Raw genomic sequence first — 13,534 nt, forward strand, 5'->3', positions numbered from 1 at the left:
AGAGAGAGACTCACCCTCCCCTTGGCTACTGCAGCTCACTGGCGTGTAAGGGTAGGGCTTTTATTATGCACGAAGCGGGCTAGAGGCACAATTATGTGGCCAATAGTTTTATGATAGTCTTAATCCTGTGTTCCTGTCTGGTTATTCCATTTTCCCACATGTTATGTAAGAATCATAGAAGATTAGGGTTGGAAGAGACCTCAGGAGGTCATCTAGTCCAAGCCCCTGCTCAAAGTAGGACCAACCCCAACTAAATCATCCCAGCCAGGGTTTTGTCAAGCTGGACCTTTAAAACCTCTAAAGATGGAGATTCCACCACTTCCCTAGGTAACCCATTCCAGTGTTCACCACCCTCCTAGTGAAACAGTGTTTCCTAATAGCCAACCTAGACCTCCCCCACTGTTACTCAGGACAGCAATTAAGTAGGGTGGAAGATAACTACTGTGATTGCCCTTGAAACAAAGTTACAGGGATCGAGGAAGTTAGGCCTTAGCCTCAGTTTAATATTCAGACGTAATCAGGGTTAAGTGTGGCATCAATATACCTTTTACCAAGATGAATCTCATTTTAGTTTTTGTTCTTGTCTCTAATCCCTCCAGTTAACTATCAATCTCACAGATTATTCCTGTTGCTTCACCGGTATCCTTAAATCCCAAAGGCACAGAAAGGGTATGTGATTTTCCAAAGGTCACAAGACAAATCAGTGGCAGGGCTGTGACTAGAATTCATATCCCTTGACTTGTATTTCTGGACCACACCAGCTGTATTACTGACTTGATGTGAGACCTTCAGCAAGCTGCAGGCATGATGATTTTCAAAGGTGGCAATAGGATAATGCAGCAGAGTGCTGAAGTGGTCAGTTAGACCCTTAAAATAGGAGAAATTTTTAGAACTTTGTCAGTAGCAGCCCAGAAGTTCTGAGTGATGAGCCAGGTAGATAATCCCTAGCTGGAACATTTTAAATGGCTTTAGGAAGGCAATTTGTCTTGCCTCAAAGCCAGAGAAAGGGAGATTATAGTAGTGAGAGTGTTAACCCTGCAACATTAACTATGATGGTGAGGATGGTATAGGCCAGCTATCCCTTGCAGCTAATTAGCAGGATCTTGGACCTTCATCCGGTATCTATCAGCTGGGGGTTAGAAGGGAAAGATAGTGTGCCTTCCTATCCCATGATGCAAATGGATAAAGAAGAGAGAAGAATAAAGTAAACGGATGACAGCTTTTATTTAGAACAGATAACTTAATAAGAAGCAACAGCGAGATGTGGTTTGACAATTTGGATTTAAAATCCAGGCCCAACCAGACAGACACTCTGGCAATAAACAAATAAACCTAAAACCAAAATACCCTAGATACTCCACCGTTTCTAGGTGTTGATAAGCAATAGATGGCACGACACCGTTGTCACAGCCAATTGATGGACCCTGGGTCTCAACTGCTTCTTAGTGGGAGATCAACAGGATCTGCTGATGCTAAAGAGAGGCCTGGCTCTGTGATCACCCGAGGGTGTGTGATCTACAGGACCTCTGTACCTTTCTCTGAAAATAATGTGGGGTTTAGAGATTGGTAGCACAGTCACAGTTCTTAATGCTTATGTCTTCAGATGTTGATCTTCTGGTCCATGTAGCCGCGTAACTACAACGGTACCGTGGCTGCCTCTAGGACAGCGGGCGCTCAGAGTTTATATAGGAACAAGTGCACCAAAGTTCTGAGGTAAAACTGGCAGCTCCCCTGCTGGAACCTGTCTGAACCAGTTCTGTGCTAATGGTTAACTGCCTTTCCTGCCAAAGTTCCAAAAGGGCATGAAAACTTCAACAAGAAGCTAAACAAAGATGGAGTCAAGCAGTTGTTTGGCAGACACACCATTTTGAATTTCAGACTCCACATCTAATACATGGTCAACTACCTTAACCAAATGTAAAGGCATAAAGTACAACTTATTCTAAAGTACAAAACAATTTATAATCTCTATTTCATATACAAAAATATGTTACAGAAGTATGAGATGATGAAGGCCTGAAAAATAGCCTCAGCAATCCAGAGAGATAGAAAAAGGCTAAAACTTTGAAATATTATGCAGAGAGAAGTGGTGATACTTGCAGAGACCCTGGATGGCCATTAAAGAGAGGGCTCAGTCAAAAATGACATCCAGATTTTGGGCATGAGTTACTGGGAGGATGGTGATGTGATCCACTGTGATGGAAAATTTGTGAGTGAAGATTGTAAGCTCAATTTTGGCCATGTTGAAGATAAATTGCTAGCTGGGTATCCACAAGGAGATGTCAAAAAGACAGGCTTAACTGTGCATTTGGATGGAAAGAGACAAGTTTTCATCATGGAGGAAATGTAGCAGAGTTGGCTTCACTAAGGGCATTGGAGGAGGGATTTCTCTCTAACTAATGTACTAAAATATTGTTAAGTTACTTGGATATGTCAGGAGTTGTGTACCTCAACAACAAGGACTAGACTAAGATCAGAAAGAAAATCAATAACTTTGAGAAGTTATAGATTTTTAAGTCCACAAGGGATCATTATGATCATCTCTAGTCTGACTTCCTACACAATTTAGGTTAGTGTTTTCTAAGCCAGTGGCTTATGATCCCCTTGTGTGCGTGTATGTGTGGTGGGGGGGGGAGGGTCATAAAGCATTGAAAATTTTATTACAATCTATAGTAAAGAAAATCTCACTCCCCACACATCCCCACCTACAAAGTCAAGTATTCTATGGCAACCTCTTAAACCACGCACCCAAATAAATTATAAAGGGTTATGATTGTTACCATCTATACATTTTTTACTCTTACTTTTTATAGTAAATGTAATGGAGTTGTGAAAAATGTTGACTTCAAATAAGGGGCTGCCAACCTGCAATGTTTGAGAAGCACTGATTTAGGGTATGTCTATGCTAGAAAGTTGACCTATATTCGGCTGGCTTACAGCTGTCGTCAAGTGTCACCAGTGCGGTGTTCTGCTCTATTCAATGTTGATAACAGTTGGCTGCGTTCTGCCCTGGCTCTGCACAGATAGCTGGCACAGCAGACCCCAAGAGAAACCCAAGGACCACAGACTCTGATAAGGTAGGAAGGCACCTGGCCAGGTTTATTGCCAAACGAAACACAGTCTCTAGCTCCCCGGATCAGATGTCTACAGCTCTACTAGTACACATATGCTCCCTGACAATGGACCGGCTCAGTCAGTGATGGGATTTACCACTGCCCCCTATGCCAGACAAAGACAACCCCTCAGGAGTGCATTCTTATATACAGGTACAAACAAATTACACCTCACTCCTGACATACTGAGGTACAACCCCTCTACGTAGTAAGGTGCAGCCTATTACCTTATACATGTTGGTTTGATCAAAACAACCCCATCCATCATATTAACCTTCTGCCCCTGTCTTGAGGATGGGTCAGCTTGTTCCTTGTTGTCTGTGTGGAATGTGCAAGTATCGGAGTGTTCTGGTACCATCCTGGCACATGTTTATAACTCTAGTGTCCAGTACCTTTTTAGGTATGTGTGTTTTTGAAACATCAGCCCTTTCCTTGCCAGATTCTGAGCAGCGCCTGCCTTTTGCTCACAGCTTAACTTTGCTTTATGTTAACAAAGTCTTGACCGTTACTTTAGTTCAGACCTTAGGCCTCATACCAGGCCTCTGATACAAGGGTTTATGTTTCAGGGCCTCATCTAACTACAGTCTACATTACTACAACAGCCACCATAGTAATTTCTGCAGTGATTCACATCCAGCTACCCTCCTTGTGTCAGTGGTGTGCATCCTCACCAGGAGTGCTTCCACTGACCTAAGAAGGGAGCCAGTGGACTTGGGCTCACAGGTTGGGCTGTGGGGCTGTTTCATTGCTGTGTAGACTTCCAGGCTTGGGCGGGAGGACCGAGCTCTGGGCCCTCTACCCCACAGGGTATCAACTCATGACTATACTTGGTTGCTGTAGTTTGTCCCTCTCCCACACTGACCCTGCCCTCATATGTAATAGTGCCTGTGTCCTGAAGGTATTCTCAGTGTTGCCCATGAGGCTAGTAGTTGTGCCCTGGACCTTGCAGTAGCTGAGTGAAAGATGGTTTGACCCCTCTAACTATGAGCAGTGGTAGTTAGGGTCACTGACAACTACAGGGAGACCTCACTTGACCCTCCAAGTTCAGATCCCAGGCTGCACAGGCTCAGGGGTGTCACATTCAGAGTTGGGGCTCCTGGTCCATGGCAGCTGAAAGCTGAAGTATTTACTCCTAGGGTCACACTTTGCCTTTTGCTGCAGGCATGTGGCCTAACCGAAGCTGAGGGAGTTGCATGGAGTCTGTGCCTTTGCTGAGTCGGTCTTCTCTGATGCTTCCCTCCTTCGTGGTCTTTCCCCTGCTGTGGGCTCGTGTCACCTCCTGCAGATCCCAGCTTAGACAGCGAGAACAAGGCCAACCACAGATCACAGCCGCGTTTCTTTCCTCTGCTGCTCTGCTCGCTCATGGAGCCTGTCTAGAGATCCCTCCTTCCCTGCCGCTTTGTTCCCCGGCCTCCCGCTCCAGCCCAGCCCCCGGGGCTCGAGCTCCGCCTCCTGGAGTCCCCTGGCGCACCGCCCAGCTCGGGCGAGAGGAGAGGGGAACTGTTCTCGGGACAACGGCTCAGTGCACGCCCAGCGGCCGGGTCGGGGCAGCGATGGGGGCTCTGCAGCTGCCCCAGGAGGGGGACCGGCTGCTCTACTGGGGGGCTGGAGTCGTCACTCTGCTCTTCACGCTGCTGGCAGCCTTCACGTTCCGCCTGCTGCCGGATTACCTGGGGAAGTGGAAGGCGCTGAAGCCGATTCCGGGGCTCAGCCCCTGTTACCCGCTGCTGGGAAATGCTCTGCTCTTCGAGCGCAAAGGGGAAGGTAACGGCCGCCCAGACACGTAGCGGGGGGTGCCTGCAAACCCCTCTTCCCTCCCGGAGCTGCTGCCTGCAGCACCCTCTCTCCCGGGTGACCGTAGTGCCCTGGGGATCAGCCCTGCCAACTTGGGCGTACAGCGGTGTAGACATTAGTAAAGTGCTCGGGAAGTGGCTGGCGATTTCCAGGGGCTGTAGAAATAGGAGCTGATTTGCAGCAGTGGAGCTGGGCTGGCCCCATCACTAAGTGGTGGTGGTGTTGTAGAATAACAGAGTAGGAGCGAGCTGGTCTTAGGTTAAAGGATTTTTTCCAAGCTGCAGACAAAAAGAAAACAGTTCATTACTCAGCATCCTGCTGCATTTCTAGATCCAGGCAAAACAGACAGGCAGTATTACCGAGACTCTACTTCTACCAACCAAACCTCCCCCAGAAACCTCTGACAGGTTTTTATGCTTCCTGGGGTTCCCCCCTCCCCCCCGCTATTTCCAACGAGTTTATAAATTGATTATAATTTTGTTTCATGAAAACAAGTTCTTAATTATGATGTCCTGTCCTTTTAATTATTTGAGCACTTCCCCTCCCCATTGCAAAGCCGCCTTCTGTGTTAGTTTCTCTTTTGCAGCCGGAATAATAGCTACCCGGCAGACAGCTGTGTTGCTTTCAGCTCCCCCTCTGTCTTGGTCCAAACGTAACATTAAACTTGGACGAATTGTTTGTTTTGATTTTTACCAGATATTTCCTAACTGATGTCAAATATTTTTAACTTTCAAGAGTTCAAAAGGACATTTTGAAGTTTACCTTTTTCAGAAGCTACCTTTCCACCCCTGTATGCTTTGAAATCCATTTCTTGTCTTTCAGTGAAACTTTAGAGACCCTTGGTCAGCCTCTTTATGGCTAATACATTTAAAAACAACTGCCATGGTACATGCTTTCCCACTAGATTCTACGGTAAAGGAGCCTTATGCTAAAGCGCTGGATAATTACATAATTAGATGAGCTTGTTATGTACATAGGAATTGTTGTTTCAGAACAAACTTTCAAAGTGTATGCAGTATTTATGCAAAACTGGAACAGTTCCACATTACAATGTTATGAGTCCATTCATTATGCTCCTCTGATTTGCAAGACAAATCGGACATTACTAGTTCTTTTTCTACTGTGAGACTTTTTTATACACCTATATTCATCTGAGTCTTAAGGTGCTGAAGTTATTGTGCCTTTCTCCCCAGTGAGATAGTAAAAATATCAATATGCATGGATTTCTGTGCTTATTGTACCTGTGCAACTGTGGGCTTTTGTGCTGTATTATTGAGCCTTGATTTTTTTTAACAAAAGGGATCTTTCAGGTAAGTTATACCTGAAGTGGAATGAAGAAAAAAGATTATTTTTTTGCTTAACTTTGCTGCAGGGTGGGTGTGGTGGTTGTGCTGAAGAAGACAATACTATAAATGTAGGTTTAATGCTCCTGCTGGTGAAGTTTTTTCTTTTTGATGTCATTTGGGAAAACAATAGGCCAGACCTGCAGCTGGTGTAAATCCGGTGTCTTCAGTGGAGTGCTGCTGATTTACAACAACTGAACACCTAATACGGTGAATTTTATCTGGTGTCTGGATATCCCAAAAGGTAGCTGATCTGGTTTATTGTTAGCTTTTTGCTAAATGTACAGGCCCAGTCCTGCCCTTCTCACACTTGTAGAATTTTCATTAAAATATAGATTGATATGGTCTTCCATCTGCAAAATGCTTCTGTGGCAAAACAGAAGTATAATAGATGTACTATAGGTTATAAATTGTGAGCTGTATTTCACGTTGTGTTCTTCTATCTGTAAAATATGAAGTCCACATTTTATAACACTATATAACTCCTGGACTTAGTATCTTATATAATTATTTTATGTGTAATTAACGTACATCTGCCACAACTCTCTTACTAGAGAAACAACACAAAGTCCATTTGTAGCACATTATATATAACTGTTATGTAACCTCTTGGACCCTTCCCTACTTGCTGGAGCTAAGGCAAATGCAGCGGGGCACATTGGCTCCTCTCAGCACCTCCCACTCCATGGCCCCAACAGCTGCCAGCACAGGCCTTGTAGATGGGAACTTTTAAAGTTCCAAGCTGCCCCAGAGCTCTTTACTGCAGCACAGCCACCATGAGAAATTACAATGGCCTGGACCTTTTACACTTGGGCAGGGAACCCATGTAGAGGCACTGGGTCCCAGTTGGTGCACAAGTGCTCATAAAGAGCAGCTTCAATTAGCCACCAGGCAAGCATAGGTATTCTGAGGGTGGAGCTTTGAAGCACTAACACCTCAAGAGCCTCAAAGACCCAGGGGTCCTTTATCCTTTAATCAAACTCCTGTGAGGGCCAATTAAAACTATGAGCAGACATTTCGGCACAGAGCCCTGTGTTGGGGCCCCTCTGGCCATCCCAACAGACAGCTGTGTCTGTGTTGGGAGCTAGGTGAAACTCTGCTTGGGGTAGGTTGTTGTTGATGGACTTAGCATCCTCCTCCTCTGTTGCTATAGCAAGAGAGACTCTTCTCCACAGAACTGTTTCTAAGGGGCGATGGGGTGTTGTTGATGTTCCCACCTACGCCCAAAGAGCCTTCTATTTGGGAGGCTGAATGCTCCCATGGATCTTGCTTTAGGAGGTGAGACTGCACTCAAGCCTCTGTTCCAGTAGGTGGGAAGTGCAGCCCTCCTACAAACTTACACACACGGAACCCTTCTCCTAACGGTGGCAGCTCTTCCCCCTTCCAAAAACCTAACCAGCACAATCTCTCTGTTGATTTAGAAAGGTCCTCAAAGAAACCATTTTGAAGCATTTTGGAGGAGAGGAGGGTAATCAGGAACAGTCAACATGGATTCACCAAGGGCAAGTCATGCCTGACCAACATGATTGCCTTCTATGATGAGATAACTATCTCTGTGGATATGGAGAAAGCAGTGGACATGACATATTTTGACTTTAGCAAAGCTTTTGATACGGTCTCCCACAGTATTTTTGCCAGCAAGTTAAAAAAGTATAGATTGGATGAATGGACTATAAGATGGATAGAAAGCTGGCTAGATTGTTGGGCTCAATGGGTAGTGATCAACAGCTCGATGTCTAGTTGGCAGCCAGTATCAAGCGGAGCGCCCCACAGATCGGTCCTGGGGCCGGTTTTGTTCAACATCTTTATTAATGATCTGGATGATGGGATGGATTGCACCCTCAGCAAGTTCACCGATTACACAAAGATGGGGGGAGAGGTAGATATGCTGGAGGGTAGGGATAGGGTCCAGAGTGACCTAGACATATTGGAGGATTGGGCCAAAAGAAATCTGATGAGGTTCAACAAAGACAAGTGCAGAGTCCTGCACTTAGAATGGAAGAATCCCATGCACTGCTGTAGACTGGGGACCGACTAGCTAAGCAGCAGTTCTGCAGAAAAGGACTTGGGGATTACAGTGGATGAGAAGCTGGATATGAGTCAGCAGTGTGCCCTCGTTGCCAAGAAGGCTAATGGCATATTGGGCTGCATTAGTACGAGCATTGCCAGCGGATCGAGGGAAGTGATTATTCCCTTCGGTTTGGCACTGGTGAGGCCACCTGCTCCAGTTTTGGGCCCCCCACTACAGAAAGATGTGGACAAATTAGAGTGTCCAGCGGAGGGCAATGAAAATGATCAGCAGACTGGGGCACATGATGAGAGGCTGAGGGAACTGGGCTTTTTTAGTCTGCAGAAGAGAAGAGTGAGGGGGGATTTGATAGCAGCCTTCAACTACCTGAAGGGGGGTTCCAAAGAGGATGGAGCTCGGCTGTTCTCAGTGGTGGCAGATGACAGAACAAGGAGCAATGGTCTCAAGTTGCAGTGGGGGAGGTATAGGTTGGCTATTAGGAAACACTGTTTCACTAGGAGGGTAGTGAAGCACTGGAATGAGTTCCCTAGGGAGATGGTGGAATCTCCATCGTTAGAGGTTTTTAAGGCCCGGCTTGACAAAGCGCTGCCAGGGATAATTTAGTTGGTGTTGGTCCTGCTTTGAGCAGGGGATTGGACTAGATGACCTCCTGAGGTCTCTTCCAACCGTAATCTTCTATGATTCCATGAAAGACCAGGAAATGCTGCATCAGATCATACTTGGGTCATGTTTGGAAAGTTATCTTCACAACCACAAGAAGCAGAAATCTTAGATTCTACGGAAACCAATAGCTCTCACTTAGGGAAGATTCCAAGTCTTCCTGTTTCAATTCCTTGCCCAGGGCCTGGAAACAAGTTACAGAGCAGACAGGGCTCAGATTTGGAAATGTTACAATATTTTATTTGGAAAGCCAATGAGTGTCTTTAAAAGCAGAATTTTGTTTTGATCAGGGTAAGCATAAATAATGCTTCTGTAGGAATGTCTTGCCAGTACCAGGGAAATTTTCAAGGTTCTGGGTTGTTTAAATGTGTTTATTTTGCACCATACATTCTGATGAAGATCTGGTTGGCTGAACTGCTCTTTTTACATGTCATTTCTGACTTTGTACTATGACATAAGTGGGTTAAAAGACATAAACTAGGGCCACAATCCTGCCATTTGCTCTGGACAAGTGCAGGCGGCTGCCTGTGTGGAATTCCTTGCAAGTTCAGGGCCTAAGACAGCATTTGCTACATAAATATCTATCACACACACAAATTTATTTTAAAAGAACATTATGAAGGTTTTCAAGTCAAGCACTCAAAAGTTAGGAAATGTCAGAATTAAGGTTGGCTATACAACCTTAAAAGAGCTCTCTTTGTGCATAAGGATTATGATCTAGTCTTTAATTGCATGATCACATACTATATTTTCCATAGGACCTCAGCGTCATTCTGCATGTAGGATGGACAGTGCTCAGTTAATGAGCAGCTATTCAATGTTTTGTTTTAACCCCATAGTTCAGTATGTTGCCATAGGCTGTATTTACTGCATGCTAGTCAAATTCTGATATGAAGATAGAATTATTAGTTTCCTCGGGGTCTCTTCTATGATACTGATCACAGTAGTATCCATCTGCTTCCCAAACATTAATTAATTAATTTTTTTGCATCACCACTGTGAGGTGAGGGGGTATGATTATGGGGAAGTGAGGCACAGAGAGATTAAGGTAAAAAATATCCACTAATTTTAGGTGCTCAATCTGAGATGCTGAAGACCTGATTTTTTATAGTACTTAACAATGTATCACACTTTATATATTCAAGCACAGCTCCCGCTGCCTTCAGCTGCAATTATGAGCCCCCTGCACTTCTCCTGAACAGGCCACGTTTGGGCATCCAGAAAATGAGGAACACACAATTAATGACTACCTGTGGAAAATTTGGGTTAAGTGACCTGCTTAGCATCACCCTCTGTGGCAGAGGCTGGGATAGAAGCCAGTTCTCCAGGGCAGAATTCCACTATCTAAACCTCCTTTCTCTTCCTGCAACCCCTTGCCCTCATTTGCTATGCATAGGGCCCTACGAAATTCACAGCCATGAAAAAAGCGTTACCGTGAAGTCCCCCTCCCCCGTGTGAAATGTGGTCTTTTGTGTTCTTGTAGCCTATACTATACAGATTTCACATAGGGGAGGGGGAACGGGGAGGGGAAGGGAAGAAACAGTGTTTCTCAAATGGGGGGTCCTGACCCAAAAGGGAGTTGCAGGGGGGTTGCAATGTTATTTTAGGTCGGGTTGTGGTATTGCCACCCTTACTTCTGTGCTGCCTTCAGAGTTGGGTGGCCAGAGAGCGACGGCTGTTGGCTGGGTACCCAGCTCTGAAGGCAGTGCTCTGCCAGCAGCAGTGCAGAAGTAAGGTTAGCAATACCATACCATGTCATCCTTACTCCTGCGCTGCTGCCTTCAGAGGTGGGTGGCTGGAGAGTGGCAGCTGCTGACTGAGGGCCCAGCTCTGCGGGTAGCTCTGCCTTCAGAGCTGGGCTCTCGGCCAGCAGCCGCCACTATCCAGCTCCCCAGCTTTGAAGGCAGTGGTGCCGCCAGCAGCCGCACAGAAGTAAGGGTAGCAGTACTGCAACCCTCCCTACAATGATCTTGCAACCCTGCCCACAGCTCCTTTTTGGGTAAGGACCCCTACAATTACAACACCATGAAATTTCAGATTTAAATAACTGAAATCATGAAATGTATGATTTTAAACGTACTCTGATCGTGAAATTGACCAAAGTGGACCGTGAATTTGGTAGAGCCCCAACTATGCACCTTTTCTATAACATATGAGGCAGGGATCCTACAGACAGCAGATTCCTTCACTTACACGGCCCTGATTAATCCTCAGAGCAGTTCCATCCCATTCACTGAATCAGGCACGGGGCTCATGGAAAAAAATATGTGATCATGTAGATAAAGACTGTATCATAATGTATATTCTTAAGGATGCACAGGGAACCTTAACTCTGGCATTTCCTAACTTTTAAGTGATTGACTTTGTAACCTTAACAGTGTTTTAAACATAGTTTGTGTGTGTGTAATTTTCAGAATTTTTAAAAAAGCAAGCTGAAAAAACAGAAATTCCATCATGTAGTCCATCATTGTATTGACACCCACATGGTTCATCAGCAAGGTTGAGACCATTAAATCCACTGCACAGACCTCTGCCACTTAAACTAATATAGTATCTGGTAGCAATCGTACAGTGTCATCTCTTTGCGGGCCAGCACTAGAGAGGGATGAGACACAGATTTGCCAGTTAGTTTCACAGATATTTGTTGTCAACAGAGGAATGATGAGATTCAGGAATTTTGGCTTTTATTCCCGACTCTGGAGGCTTATGTTCTCCGCAAACTCTTCTGCCTGTTTTCCGCAAGCTTTGATCCCTTTCTTCCCTGTCCCCTCCAACCTGTTCCTATCCCTGTTCTAGTCCTATATCTTCCTCACTTCTGGGTTCCTGTTCCAGCCTTGGCCTCCTTGCCTACCCAGTCACCTCTTATCAGGCTTTTTATCTTAGTCCCAGTCTTCTTACCCAGCCAGTCTTTGTCTTCCCCTCTGGTCTCACTGTCTGAATCCAAATATCCCAATGATTCCAAATCTCTCCCTGTCCCCACATCCAGTCGTTGTCTGTTTGCCCAGCAACTCTCCGTTTTCCCATCTGGCTCCTCATCTGATATGCCTTTTCTCTCCCTCTTGTTCTGTCTATCGGTCCCAGTCTCCCTCTCAGGATTCTTTATCCAGTCTCAGTATCTCTCTCTTCCCTCCCTAGCTCCTTGTCCCAGTCTCTTTGCCCAGCCAGTCTCACTTCTTTCCACTCACCCCAGTTCCTTGTCAGATCAGTCTCTCCTCTCACCTGCTCCCATTTCCCCCTGGTTCCTTGTCCCCGTCTTGTGGCCAGACAGTCCCAGTTTCCCTCCCTCCACCCAGCCCTCCAGCTAACTGTATCCTAGTCCCCTATCTTCCCATTTCCCTCAATGATTCCTGTCTCCTTGCCCAATTAGTCCCCGTCTCCCCACCCAACAAATCCCAACATGCCCTTCCTTCCCCAGCTCCCAGTCTCCTTGCCCAGTCAGCCCAGTATTCCCTGTCCAATCCCAGTAAGAGTTTCTCTCCCCCCTCGGTCCCAGTTTCATTAGCTCTCTTGTCCCAATCTACTCCTTTCCTTCCCCCCAGTCTGACTTTTTTCCCCGTCTGCAGTTTCCTTCTCCATGCTGCCTGGGTACCAGCAGGAGGGTCATAGAGAGCACAGAAGAGAGAGGCTCCCTGCTCTGAGTTGTGGTGCCAAGTTGCACCCTGGGCTGAAGCAGCCATTATGGGGAAAGTTCTTCTGAGCCTCGTAACCCTTGGCTGGAGAGGGCATGTGCAGTCCAGTCCCATGCAGGAGCTGTTGAGGGGATGGAGGCAGCTCAGTCACTCTGTGAGGATGGCACATGCATGGTCTGGTCACATGTGAGGGTGGGGAGGGGATGCAGCATAGCCAGTTGCTCTGCAGGGATGGCACATAAAATGTGTGGTCACACAAAGGAGCTGTGAGAGACTCAAGCATGCTCAGTGAAGAAGGAATCTTCAGAGATTTTTAGCTTTTAAAACCCAGCAAGTCTCTATTGAACAAGTACAAAATGTTTTTTTTTCAAAGGCTAAAGATGGTCAAATTTGGGTGGATTTTTACTGGGGTGGCACAAGGTACATTCCTGACACACAGTCCATTCCCTTGCATGGAGGTGTTAAGGCATTTAAAAGTAAAGGTCTCAAGAATTTTTTAACATGAGCAAAACAACAACATATTTGTACTTAGCCTTGTTCAACTTGTTCAAAACAACTGAACGGTTTTGGCTGAAATTTGGCTTGAGGTGGGCACCTGGCGTGGAAATTTGCAACCCAAACTGTTAAAGTTGGGCAAAATTATAAGCAACTAAAAATGAGGCCTTACAGTGGAAAGTGTCAGGCAATGTTTATAATAGGTGGTGACCCTCTGGTCTTTTGTGTATAAATCTCTTTCGAATGTGGGACTCTAGCATTATTGTGGAAAGATTTATTAATCTGCACAATCTCATTTCCCCTTTTATCTCAGATGCTCGTGGTGCCATTTTAGAGGGACTCAATTAAGGTCTATAAAGTCAATTAGTAGAGGTTCTCTTGTACTTAATAGATGATCCTTACCTCCCCCACCCCCAAGATTTATATTCCATCTTCCATGTTGTTCAGAAAAATTAATCAGTGTGAGGATGG

General features: G+C 45.6%; 1 protein-coding gene across 2 annotated transcripts in view; it reads left to right on the forward strand.

Moving 5' to 3' along the window:
- The first annotated feature begins 4,586 nt into the window (after nucleotides 1-4,586).
- The window catches only part of LOC141986615 (cytochrome P450 4V2-like), a 29,249-nt gene continuing 20,301 nt past the window's right edge, over nucleotides 4,587-13,534 (forward strand). Inside the window, exon 1 of one of the 2 annotated variants that reach the window (XM_074951295.1) lies at nucleotides 4,587-4,877. In XM_074951295.1, the coding sequence (XP_074807396.1) occupies nucleotides 4,667-4,877 (211 nt within the window). In that variant the 5' untranslated portion in view covers nucleotides 4,587-4,666. The remainder of the gene's footprint in view (nucleotides 4,878-13,534) is intronic. The other variant, XM_074951296.1, reaches the window with a different exon arrangement.

The sequence above is a fragment of the Natator depressus genome, chromosome 4 (assembly GCF_965152275.1).
Source record: "Natator depressus isolate rNatDep1 chromosome 4, rNatDep2.hap1, whole genome shotgun sequence".
Lineage (NCBI taxonomy): Eukaryota > Metazoa > Chordata > Testudines > Cheloniidae > Natator > Natator depressus.